The 13,526-nt window shown below is 35.2% G+C and overlaps 1 protein-coding gene across 2 annotated transcripts in view; it reads right to left on the bottom strand.

Annotated features, from left to right (window-relative positions):
* KLHL8 (kelch like family member 8) overlaps positions 1 to 13,526 on the bottom strand; it is a 68,394-nt gene that overhangs the window by 7,246 nt on the left and 47,622 nt on the right. Inside the window, exons 3-6 of one of the 2 annotated variants that reach the window (XM_040478816.1) lie at positions 10,135 to 10,683; positions 8,201 to 8,387; positions 5,688 to 5,831; positions 4,621 to 4,732 (exon numbers count right to left, since the gene is read on the bottom strand). In XM_040478816.1, coding sequence (XP_040334750.1) covers positions 4,621 to 4,732; positions 5,688 to 5,831; positions 8,201 to 8,387; positions 10,135 to 10,683 — 992 coding nt within the window. The remainder of the gene's footprint in view (positions 1 to 4,620; positions 4,733 to 5,687; positions 5,832 to 8,200; positions 8,388 to 10,134; positions 10,684 to 13,526) is intronic. The other variant, XM_040478823.1, reaches the window with a different exon arrangement.

Below are 13,526 nucleotides of genomic sequence, written 5' to 3'. Positions count from 1 at the left end.
AAAAAAAAAAAAGATTTAAACTATTCTAAAACTATAATCCGTCCCTGAGTTGGTATGTACTTTGGATAAAGCAGTATATTTTATAAACATCTACTACCTTGCTTCTTCATCTGTAACCCATTTGAGAAAGGAGCAGACATGGGTGGTATTGAGTTAATATAGGTAAAGCACTTAGAATGGCAACTGGCCCATATTTAGTGCTATGTATTAGCTATACTACTGGAGAGCACAGCTGTTTAACTGAGATTCTAACTCTTTAATTAAAGAGAATCCCAGGAAGAATTCTTAAAGATAATGTTGTTACTCATTTTCAGTCCCCTTAACCTCGTTTCTCTTGAGTTATCAAGCAATGACTTACAAAATACTGTGGCAATAAAAACTCACAGGTGTGTGAATATGTGTGTCATGCTAGGGCATACAGGTGTTATATCGTGGCAGATGTGTGCCAGATAAATCTCCCTCCCCACCACCATCCCAAACCACAAGAGCATATGACATTATTAGCTATTTCCTACTACTCAAAACTCTGTTGATCTTCATGAAATCACACGTGTGAATTCCCTCCTAAATCTCTGGCTGGTACTATTCTGTTTCCTTTATCAGCACCTTCTTTTCTACTTCATCGTCAAATTCTGAAGTTCCCTAAGGCCTCTTATCACTTTTACTTTCTCTCCCAAGGTAATTTCACTCCTTCCATGGATTTATGGTAACATTTATTTATATTTCTAATAAATGTAGTGGAGCATTCTGTAATTCCTCCCAGTAAATTACATGAATTATATGTGTATTTGTTAAAATAATATCTATTTTGCACCACATGGGAGATTAAATTAGATTACCTTTTCCTTTTCCTTTTTCAAATTCACAATTCAGCAAATAGAGTGAGGATGTCAAAGACAGCTCAATAATTCACATAAACCTAGATATGAGAATAATTCTGCCTTCTTGATTCAGAGTGAAACGTAATGGAAGAAAAAGAGTTATCTGGATAAATACTGAAAATCTTGCCTAAGAGCAGCTTTGTACAGAGAATAAAATTCAGAACACCTTAATTTTATCTTGCAATTTTATTTAAAGAAACAAACCCAAACTAATAAAACCTAACTTCAAATATTGAGGTTTATATCAAGGTTTGCAAACTGTAGCAACAATCTGTAAGAGTTAAAAATGGCTAATATGAAAATGAACAATTTTATTATGTTTTTTAATGTTTTTGTTTTTTTGAGTGAGTGAGGAAGGGGCAGAGAGAAAGGGAGACAGAGGATCCACAGCAGGCTGTGCACTGATGGTGGGACTTGAACCCACAAACCATGAGATCACGACCTGAGCCAAAGTCAGGCACTTCACCAACTGAGCTACCCAGGCGCCTCGTGATGAGCAATTTTAAACTGAACTGCACATGGGGATCACACTGCCATCTAATTTTCTATTTTTAATTAATTTAACATAAAATGTTTTTAACTGGGTTTTCTTCTCATGTTATAGTATGAGATACTAGATGGAAATGTGAAGAGAGTTCTGCTGAAAAGAGATCTTTAGCTTTTCTTTTTTCTTCACAAGGAGAAAGAATCCTAGGGAAGAAAAAAACTGGTCTTAAAATACATTATTACTTGTCACTTACCTAGAAATAACATTTTAATACTTTAATAGAACTGAATTTATGCTACATAGTAACTACCAATAGCTTAAATTATAATGCGTAGATTAAAACATGGGAGAAAATTCTAAAGTACACTTTTAATTTTTATACCCTTGCCTTTTTATCATGATGCTAAGCTGGTTTTTAGCCAAGACTTGGACCAACATGTGAGGCCTGAAACCATAAAAATCCTACAAGAGAGCAAAGGCAGTATTTTCTCTAACGTTGATCATAGCAACATCTTTATACTTATGTCTCCTGAGGCAAGGGAAACAAAAGCAAAAATAACCTACTGGGATTACATCAAAATAAAAAGCTTCTGCACAGCAAAGGAAACAACCAACAAAACTAAAATATATTGAATGGGAGAAGATACCTGCAAATGACACATCCAATAAAGGGCTAGTATCCAAAATATATGAAGAACTTACACAACACCAAAATAATAATAATAATAATAATAATAATAATAATCCAATTTAAAAATGGGCAGAAGACACACACAGACATTTCTCCAAAGAAGACATCCAGATGACCAAAAGACACATGGAAAGATGCTCAACATCAATGATCATCAGGGAAATGCAAATCAAAACCACAATGAGATACCACTTCACGCCTCTCAGAATGGCTGAAAATGAAAAACAGAAGAAACAATGTTGGCAAGGATACGGAATAAAAGAAATCCTTGTGCATTGATGGGAATGCAAACTGGTGCAACCACTATGGAAGACAGTACGGAGGTTCCTCAAAACATTACAAATAGAACTACCCTAATATCCAGTACTGGGTATTTACCCAAAGGGTATAAAAACACTAACTTGAAGGAAAATATGCATCCCTATGTTTACTGCAGCATTATTTATAATAGCCAAACTATGGAACCTGACCAAGAATCCATCAATAGATGAATGGATAAAGAAGATGTGGTATATACATACAAAAAATATTACTCAACCATAAAAAGGAATGAAATCTTGCTATCTGCAACAACACAGATGGAACTAGAGAGTACAGTGCTAAGCAAAATAAGCCAGCCAGAGAAAGATAAATACCGTATGATTTCACTCATATGTGGAATTTAAGAAAATAAAACAAAGGAACAAAGGAACAAAAAAAAAAAGGAGAAACAAACCAAAAAACAGACTCTTAAAGATAGAGAACAAACAGATGGTACCAATGGGGAGGTGGGTAGGGAACGGGTGAAACTGTTAAATCATTATATTGTACACCTGAAACTAACATAACACAGTATGGTAACTACACTGGAAGTAAAATAAAATTTAAAAATCCTCTCTCCAAACCAAAAATCTTCAACAATTTTTTATATGACACAGTTTTCAGGTTTCTTACTAACCTGCTAGTCCTTGCATGCATCCCAGGTTATAACTCTCACAGTTACAATAATTTTTGTGTGCACCCATTTACCATAATTATTTTCAAATGATAAACATATATTACTGTATTAGGTTAAATTCATTAAAAAAGTCCAATCAGAATAAATTTAAAAGGATGCAATAAAAAAGTATAGAGTCTAACTTTTATTACCATCTCCCAAATGATGTTGTATATCCCACTGAGACCCCAGCTATAGATACAGACAGATCAGCATAAAGAATACCACTACAATCTTCCTTGATATAAAGACTCCACTTCTCAAGACAGGCAACTACACTGTATTCATTTTCCTTTTCTTTCTTTTTTTTTTTTTTTTAAGAGCTGTGCTTCATATTGGTTCACGTACTTTTCTCCATAAGAAACATAAATTAATTGCAAACCTGGTTTTCCACCATGTTGTACTGGTATATTTCATATTTCATAATATCTAAAGCAGGCTTTTAACCTGTAACCTTAATATTTTTAGGTATTACTGCCTATCAATTTAGAGTATGTTTGGTCTACTATGCTTTTGAACCTTGATACCACCTTAAGATACCTGAAAATTCGGTAGAATAGTCATTAAAAAAATTCTGAACAGGCTAGTCAACATCCACTAAGTCATGCTACTGCAAATCTTTCTCCTCTTTAGACTGATCCACTTAGCAACATATATTTCAATTTACTGTAGATGAAAAGTTTAAATATTAATGCTAATAAAAAATAAGTAAAAAATGAGAGATATTTTCTTAACATGTTGAAATACTATGCCTTAGTCCTAAAGCCAGTATCTCATTTACTAGGGATACAACAGAGACATTTCTACTAAGATCAAGAATAAGATAGAAATGCCTATCTCGGCTACTATTCACGCTGAATTAGATTAATAGCCAATATAACTAGATAAGAAAAACCAATTCAAAGCATAGGAATATGTGGAAAAACTGGCAAAAGTTGAATAAGGTCTATGGATTAATTAATATCTTTGTATTAATGTTAGTTACCTGGTTCAAATAATTGTACCACAATGGCGTAAGATGTCAACATTATAGGTACTGGGTAAAGAGTATATACAGCAGGATTTCTCTATCTCAGCACTATTGACATTTGGGGCTAGAAAATTCTTTGCTGTGGGGAGCTTTCTTGTGCATTACAGGATTTTTAGCAGCATCCTTAGCCTCTCTCAACTAGATGCCAGCAACAACTCCCCCAACATCCCCGACCCCAAACTATGACAACCAAAAATGTCTCCAGGTATTGCCAAGCATTCCAAAATGGGAGTGAAATCATCTTTAGTTGAGAACCACTGGTATACAGGAACTCTACTATTTTTGCAACTTTTCTGAAAACCTAAAATTATTTCAGAGTTAAAAGTAAAAAAAAAAAAAAAAAGTCAATGCTCAGGTTTACATGGAAACTATATCAATTGTTACCATATTCTAAAATATAAAAATATAAAATATATTCTCAATGGATGCTTTAACAAAATGTGTTTAAGAAGGTATTTTAAGTTTCTAAAAGTGTAAAAAGCAGAAAATTAGCCCTTTAAATTATTGGGAGCTTTATTTTCCAACAAATCAAAAAAAATTTCCATGCTGATTCACCTCTTTGTGTTCATTGAAGCCTTCATCATCCATTTATTAGTGAGAGGATCAAACATCTCCATGCTACCTAAATGTTCATTTCCATCATGTCCACCTACTGCATACACTTTACCTGTCAAATAGAGAAGCATTTTCATTTGATTCCAAGTAAGTAAACTGTTATATAGATTTATACTCAACATATAATTAGAATAGCATGAGAATTTCAAACTATTCTTCTGCTCAACATCATGAATTAATGTCAGTTAAATAGTCAAATTAAAATAATTATAAGCTTCTACTTAATAAAATGCCTGGAATGTGCTGCTGTATATGAAGTTACTTAAATGCTCAAACACTATCCTACCTTAGGTTTCCCAACTTATTACTTAGTAGATGAAATCACTAATCATGCTCTCAAAGAATGTTTGATAAAATTTTTAAAATGCTCAGTATGTTATATAAAGAAAATATAAAATTCAATACATATGATCAAACTTTTTCTAAATGAAATTATTAAAAATACACATACAATAACTGTAAAGATTATATACAAAAATGTCAACTAGGATTATTTCTGGGTGTTTAGATTATAGATGATTTTTACTTATTAGAATGTTTTCAAATTTCCCCCCAAAAAGCTTCTATAATCAGAAAAAAAGTTAATTTTTCAAGTCTCCTAACAATTTATCCATGTTTCTGTAATTATTTCATTTTCAGTAACCAGTAAAAATATATATATAATTTCAATAAATATATAGAAAAAAGCTGATATATATTTATTTGAGTTCAATAAACACTTTTCCTTGGTTTATTTTGCAAATACAACTCAAAAGAGTTTAACTCTTTATTTTAACTCCCTTCTCCCTACTACTCATCTCCCACTGAAGCATCTACATGCAAGAGATTGTTCGCTGAGCATCTATGGGCATAAGGCAAGTAAATAATCACCACCCAAATATTTTATTGATAATATTGAAACATTTTATAATTTAGCAATTTTCTTATAGAAAGAAATTGTCAAAGTTTACATATTTATAAAGAGTGTTATCATCATGTGCTATGACTTAAGACAATAATGGACCTACCTTCCACAGAGATTACACCGACGTGTCGCCTTCGACTATTCATTTCTGGCCCAAAAAACCAACTATTTTTGCTGATAGAATAGCATTCAATACTGCGAAAGGGGTCACCAGATCCACCTCTACCACCTACACAAAATAGCACACCTGAAGGTAAAGCCACAAAATAGAGATCAAAATTATAGCTCCCTAATTTTTTAAAAATTAGTGTGGAAAAAATACTTAGAAAGTCAAAATTTTGATGAAATGCTAAAAAAAATGAGTTACTTGGATAACTTCAATGTCATTGTTACTAAAAAATCTGATTTTCTTTTTTCCCAGTTTGAATGTCTCAAATAGGATACATCAGCTATCTCTGTTTGCAAACATCTCATTATAGTATGGTTTAGATCTTCACCCACTCTGTAAAATTTCTGTGGCTAAGGTCATAACTATATCCAGTAAACTCCTAAGTTAATTTCTTTTTGAATACAACTGCCACATTTGATATGTTGATCACCCTGTTTTGGGGGAAACTCCTTAACTCTCCTGATTTCCATAATATCAAGGTTTCCTTTGGTCTCCAATAATTTCTCTTTCACATGTTTCCCATATTTCATCCTTAGCCTACTTCTCACATACTTCATGATCACACAGGAAAAGTACATTCATTCCTTGATTTTAAATTCCATCTGTATCATAATGCCTTCCAAGCTAGATATCTAAGCCACATTTCTACTTGATGTCCCATGTAGTAGTCTTTTGGCTTTCACATTGTCAACAGAGTAAACTAATTATAAGACTCTTTCAACAGCTTTCCATTACCTACATCAGTAGTTCTTAAAAACTTTAGCGAATGTCACTAAACTATATGCATTTAAAAATGGTTAAGGGTGCCTGGATGGCTCAATAGATTAAGTGTCTGGCTCTTGATTTCGGCTCAAATCGTGATCTCACAGTTCGTGGGATGGAGCCCCGTCTCCAGCTCTGGCTCTGCATTGACAGTGGAGAGCCTGCTTGGGATTCTCTCCTCTTTCTGCCCCCTTCCTGCTTCACACACTCACTCTCTCTCCCTCTTTCTCTCTCTCTCTCTAAATGGATAAACATTTTTTTTTAATGGTTAAAATGGCAATTTTTATTTTATACATATTTCACTGCAATCTAACAAATATCAAAACTTCAGTGAAGTTTACAGAATCATCTGGAAGGCATAAACCAGATTTATGGGCCTGACCCCCAGAGTTTCTGATTCAATAGGTGTGGAGTAGATCCAAGAATTTGTATTCCTAACAAGTTCCCAAGTGAATGCTGATGCTGCTGGGCCAGGGGCCACCACTTCCTTTATACTTTGAGAACCAATGCCCTACAGGATAAAGCCAGCACAGCATAAAGGCCTTGTTGCACTGTCTAACCTGATCTTCTCCCTCTCTTTCTCTTAAATTTCATGTTTCTGCAACATGCATACAGTGCTCATCCTCAATGGTTCCAATGGCAATTTTTGGTAATATCATTCACTTAACAGTTTAGAAATGATTATGCTGATATCTGTCTCCAGAGTCCAAGATAGGTTAGGACTATATGTTAACTTATATTTTGTACTAATCAGGGCTATCACAGTGCCTGGTATGTACTAGACATTCAAGAGATGCAAAAGGAACCGAATACCCCTTTCCTTAACTGGCACCTAGGAAAACGTCTGTTTATTATTCAAAACTAAGGTTTACTTTCTCTATAAAACCTTTTCTGACCCTTCCAAGGTAAAAATAACCACTCTTTTGTGTTTCCCATTATACTTATGAATATATCAACGTCCCTTTAATACTTCAGTGCATTTTTTATTCACATGTCTATTTCCCTAGATCAGACTGCATGTTCTCTCAAAATAGGGCTGGCTATGTGTATCTGCATTTCTGATGCCTGCCCCAGAACTTGGCATGTGGTAGGCACTAGATAAATATTTGCCAAATGACTACATTAAAAAAATGTCTACAACTGCTTTGCCATCTTTTCCAATTCAATATTTTTTTAATTTTTTTAAATTCATTTTACTTTTGAGAGAGAGAGACAGAGTGTGAGCAGGGGAGAGGCAGAGAGAGTGGGAGACACAGAATCCGAAGCAGGCTCCAGGCTCTGAACTGTCAGCACAGAGCCCAATATGGGGCTTGAACTCATGAACCGTGAGATCATGACCTGAGCCAAAGTTGGACGCTTCACCGACTGAGCCACCCAAGCGCCCCACTAATTCAATATTTTTATTTGTTTAAGTTTATTTTTGAGAGAGAGTGAGCATGGGGAAGGGGCAGAAAGAGAGGGAAAAAGAGAATCCCAAGCAGGCTCTGCACCGTCAGCACAGAGCCCAACACGGTGCTCGAACCCACAAACCATGAGATCATGACCCGAGCCAAAACCAAGAGTCGGACAACCAACTGACTGAACCACCCAGGTGCCCCCTTAGAATTAAGTTTGGGCATACATAACCAATATTCAGATACCATAAAGATCCTTCAAGTAGGTGATAAAATGAATAATTTCATTACCAGCAGTATGTTTCCTTGGAGTAGTCCGAATGGAATATTCAAAGTCAGGTACTGCTCTGCTACTCAGATGAAGATGGTAATTTCTTGCTTCATCCAATAAATCTCTACATTTTAGATTTTGCTTGACAATCTGTTCTTTTGCCACAACACCCATAAGAAAATCAACTGGCAACAGCGGCAGACGAACCTAAGATCATGAATAGTTGTGAATATGAAGTTTAAGTTGTAATTAGAGAGCTCATTCTCTACTTCAACTGTAGTATGTTTATGTTCTCTTTTTAAAACTCATTTACCTCACAAAGCCTTTCTAACATGTGAGTGAAGTTCAATGAGCCAAGTTCTATAGTGATTTTTCAGTACGATGCACTGATGAAATCAGATTATATGTTAAATGCATCTTCTCCTCTTTAAAAACAGATTTAAGTAGACTGGATAAAATAATTCAATGTCTTCATTCAAGTTACTTACTTCCAAAAATGGTTGTGTCAGAATCACAAGGCCACACTGCTGCTAGAGAAAAGGTGCAATCAAAACAAAATCGCTATGTTTTGTTCTTTTGCCTTTTAAAGCTAAGACTGAACAAATGGAAATGTGATTTCTTTCTAAAACAGAAACAGTCATAATATTAAACAAGCGTTGTTTTCCTCAAATCAATGACCTTGTAAGGTTATATACTAAATCAGGGATGCATCCCTTCTTTCAGTAGAGGCACTCACCATTCTTCCCTTAAAGATGCACTGATTTTCTAGAGAATAAGGGGGATGATCAAACCAGGTAATATGATTTTGAGTTAAAAGTACATAAGCATTCACACAAATAAGGTATAGCTTCAAGATAATAACACTTTTTGTTTTTGTTAACAAACATATTCAAAGCATTTCTAAGGCCTATTATCTCCTGATCCAAGTTACCCTGTTGACAATAAGTAAATAAACAAATAAATAAAAAACAGTCATGTTTCTGAGGTTACAAAAGTAAAACTGTGGTGAGAAAACAAAATGGAAAGTGATGTCTTGTGGTTCTTTCCAAATAAGAAATTCACTAAAATTTAGAAACTTCATCATAAAACAATAGTTATTTAGGGCTGTTTCCTCAGAACCATTTTCTATCAACATAAATAAAATATTCAGTACTGCAATCTCAAAGGGCTATTTTAAACATTCATGTTAGGGGTGCCTGGGTGGCTCAGTGGGTTAAAACTGCGACTTCAGCTCAGGTCATGATCTCACGACTCGTGAGTTCAAGTCCTGCGTCAGACTCTGTGCTGACAGTCAGAGCCTGGGGCCTGCTTCAGATCCGTGTTTCCCTCTCTCTCTGACCCTCCCCAACTTGTGCTCACTCTCCCTCGAAAGAAAAGGAAAGGAAAAGGAAAAGGAAAAGGAAAAGGAAAAGGAAAAGGAAAAGGAAAAGGAAAAGGAAAAGGAAAAGGAAAAGGAAACGGAAAAGGAAACGGAAAAGAAAAGGAAACGGAAAAGAAAAGGAAAAGAAAAGGAAAGAAAAGGAAAGAAAAGGAAAGAAAAGAAAAGGAAAAGGAAAAGGAAAAGGAAAGGAAAAGAAGAAGGAAGGAAGGAAGGAAGGAAGGAAGGAAGGAAGGAAGGAAGGAAGGAAAAGAAAGGAAAGAAAGAAAGAAAATGAAAGGACGAAAGAAAGGAAGAAACAAAGAAAGAAAAGAAAGGAAGGAAGAAACTTTAAAAACAAGAAACCCATTCAGGTTAAAAAGCAAAGAATGATATTTCTAATTAAATGCAATTCAGACTTATCCTTAAATAGCATAGTGAATAAACAGAAAAGTAAACAGAAAGCCATTTTCACATCATATTACACAATGATTTCTATATTCCTTCGGGTAGTCTGCACTTTTCTTGATAAATGACACATGTTAATTTGCATCCATATCATTTCATTTCTATACACAATCCTATTTCAGCCCCTACCTGTGCAAGTGTTTCATCCAACCACTTGGAATGATGCTGAGGATTGGCAAGAAGCCACTTGATGGCTGCACTATAGACCTGCTTTTCATTCTCAATATTTAGATCACTGGAGGACAAAAGCTTATGGAGATGCTGGGGTGACACACTCACAAAGTCTTCACACTCCACTACTTCAGTAAAATGCTCACAGGCATACTGATCCGCCATGTCCATTAAGTCTATTCGATTGTGACTTTCTGCAAAGGCTCTTACCGCCAGGCAGTTGGAGGGATGAAAATGTAACTTCATGTATTCACAACAAGCTCTAGCCACCAGTTCAACCTGTAGAATACAGGCTGCATATAAAAGAGGTTGGACATTGTCAACAGTCAAAGTGAGCCTTGAAGAATAGACAAACTTTACCAAGTCTTCTATTGCATCACCATCAAAATCTCTGATCTCAATCAGTGTTTGCTTGGCTTCAGCCATTTCAGAGAGAAACATGGCTCTGAAGTAAGGGATAACACAAGCCAATACTAGTTTGTGACAAGAGATTAGCTTTGAGCCAACCTGTTCAAAACAAACAAACAAAAGGAGACAGTTTAATATCAAAATCAGTTTTACATCAGCATTGAGCATCTGTTGTAGCAGGAACAAAAACTTCACACAAATTTAGTGTATTTGTTTAACAGTGTAATCCTTTGGTCACTTATTTTAATGTAGGGCAATTTTTTTTTTTAATTTTTTTTTTCAACGTTTATTTATTTGTGGGACAGAGAGAGACAGAGCATGAACGGGGGAGGGGCAGAGAGAGAGGGAGACACAGAATCGGAAACAGGCTCCAGGCTCTGAGCCATCAGCCCAGAGCCTGACGCGGGGCTCGAACCCACGGACCGTGAGATCGTAACCTGGCTGAAGTCGGACGCTTAACCGACTGCGCCACCCAGGCGCCCCAATGTAGGGCAATTTCTTAAAGTCAGGCAACTTTCTTCTTCCAGATTAGCCCCTTATTTTCTACACTTCTATCCACAATGTATATTTGGTAAGCTGATTTTCTGTATTAATCTCAAATTTCAGAAGCATTCTGTGAATGAAGAAGAACAGCATACATCATCTAGCACTACTTGAGCACTATTCTTGTTTTTGGTCTGTGAGTCCCTTTTCTAAAAAAAAGCTTTCCAGTTTTGTGGATATAATTGACATCTAACATTATGTAAGTTTAAGTTAAACAACATAATGATTTGATGTATGTACATATTATGGAATGATTACCACAATGTTTAGTAAACATCTAACACCTCACATAATTCTGAATTTTATCTTTCCCTGTAACAAGAACTTTTAAGATTTCCTCTCTTAGCAACTTTCAAATATACAACACAGTATTATCAACCACAGTCGTCATGTCAGGCACTGTTCTAAGTGCTTTTCACATATTACTTAACTCACTTAATTGTCCCAATGCCCCTATGAGTAGGCACTATTATATAACCACAGTTTATCAGTGAGAAAATTGAAGCACAAAGAGACCACTATTTAGTAGTATTTACTATGAGCTTAAAGTTTTTTTCATTCCTTATTAAATTATTTTGAAATAATATAAAAAACAGAATAATAATGAAGGGACACCTGGATGGATCAGCTGGTTAAGCGTCCAACTCTTGATTTCAGCTCAGGTCATGATCTCACAGTTCATGACTTTGAGCCATGAATTGGCTCCACACTGACAGTGTAGAGCCTGCTTGGGATGCTCTTCCCCCTCTCTTTCTCTGTCCCTCCTCTGCTCTAAATAAATAAACAAACTTAAACACTAAAATTTTACCTTATTTCCTAAAAAATTACACTATTGTCAATAGTTTGCTATTGTAAGTGACAATGTAGTAAGTTTTGCTGTAATTGAAACTTTATTCCCACTCTATTTCATTTCCTACAGATAAAATCCTAAAAAGAAATGGTATTTCAAAGGATAGGCACAGTTTGGGATACAGACTGCTAAATTGTCCATCTCTGATCTCCCTACAATATTTGTGCCATATTCTGAGTACTAACTTATTAAAAAGTATTTGTTAATTTAATGCATGAAAATATTATCTATTTTAGTTTATCTTATACTAATATCATCGAATCATTCATTAATTTTGGGCTATTTTTACCTCTTCTATAAACTTATTCTATGATTTTTTTCTTATGTTTTTGTAAGAACTCCTCATATATTTAGAGTGTGAGTCGTTTGCCATATATTAGTTCAAAATTTTCTCTTTTATGGTGTGCTTTTTTAGTCACCCCCTCTAGATTTTTACACAATCAAACCAATCTTTGTCTTTATAATTTCTGCCTTAGATGCTATGCTTAATATTAAACACATTAACTTCACATATTCTAGTATTTTTAGGGTTTTATGTTTTATACATACACCTTTATTTCCATCTGGAAGTTCTGGTACTGAGTACCAGTTATCTCCTTATTAACACAGCAGTAGTTACCCAGTTTTCTTAGCACTTTGTGTTAGGTAATCTTTAAATACAGTAGGCTACAGGACACCTGGGTGGCTCAGTTGGTTGAGTGTCCAACTTCAGCTCAGGTCATGATCTTAAAGTTTGTGAGTTCGAGCCCCATGTCAGGCTCTGTGCTGACAGTTCAGAGCCTGGAGCCTGCTTCGGATTCTGTGTCTCCCTCTCTCCTTCCACCCCTCCCCTGCTCATGCTTTGTCTCCCTCTCAAAAATAAACAAACATTAAAAAAGAAAATTAAATACAGTAGGCTAGTGTTTTACCAATATTCCTGTTTTCATGTAGCATTTTGACTATGTAATACACTTACAGTTGTGTCTCATTATTTGGGAATGAATTTTAAAATGAGAACTTCTAAAGAAAAAGGCCTGAGGAGTATTACAATGTATAATAAATGCTTTTGTTTATAAAAGTTCCTCTTGACCTTTTCTCACTAATGTGGAGGAAGAATGAATATCCCTTCAACAAATACAAGATTATGGGGCGTCTGGGTGGCTCAGTCAGTTGGGCGGCTGACTTCAGCTTAGGTCATGATCTCGTGGTTCGTGAGTTTGAGCCCGGCGTCAGGCTCTGTGCTGGCAGCTCAGAGCCTGGAGCATGCTTCGGATTTTGTGTCTCCCTCTCTCTGCCCCTTGCCTGCTCACGCTCTGTCTCTGCCTTTCAAAAATAAATAAACATTATAAAAACAAAACAAACAAAACAAACAAATACAAGATTATCATCTCTGTTGGTTATATTGTATTTAATTTTTTAAAAGAATCCACAGGTAAGATTCAGATTTTACTGAGACTCAAGTTGCATCCTATACTAAAGCAGAAAGTTTGGCATGTTTTCAAATTCACTTAAGCCCTAAAATGGGATCTGAAATCTGATATTAAGCATTTTAAAAACAGGCTGAAAATAT

This window comes from Herpailurus yagouaroundi, unplaced genomic scaffold (genome assembly GCF_014898765.1).
Source record: "Herpailurus yagouaroundi ecotype Mexico unplaced genomic scaffold, PumYag 28, whole genome shotgun sequence".
Classification (NCBI taxonomy): domain Eukaryota; kingdom Metazoa; phylum Chordata; class Mammalia; order Carnivora; family Felidae; genus Herpailurus; species Herpailurus yagouaroundi.
The sequence above is the reverse complement of the archived record's forward strand: the minus strand, read 5'-3'. Positions and strand labels throughout refer to the sequence as shown.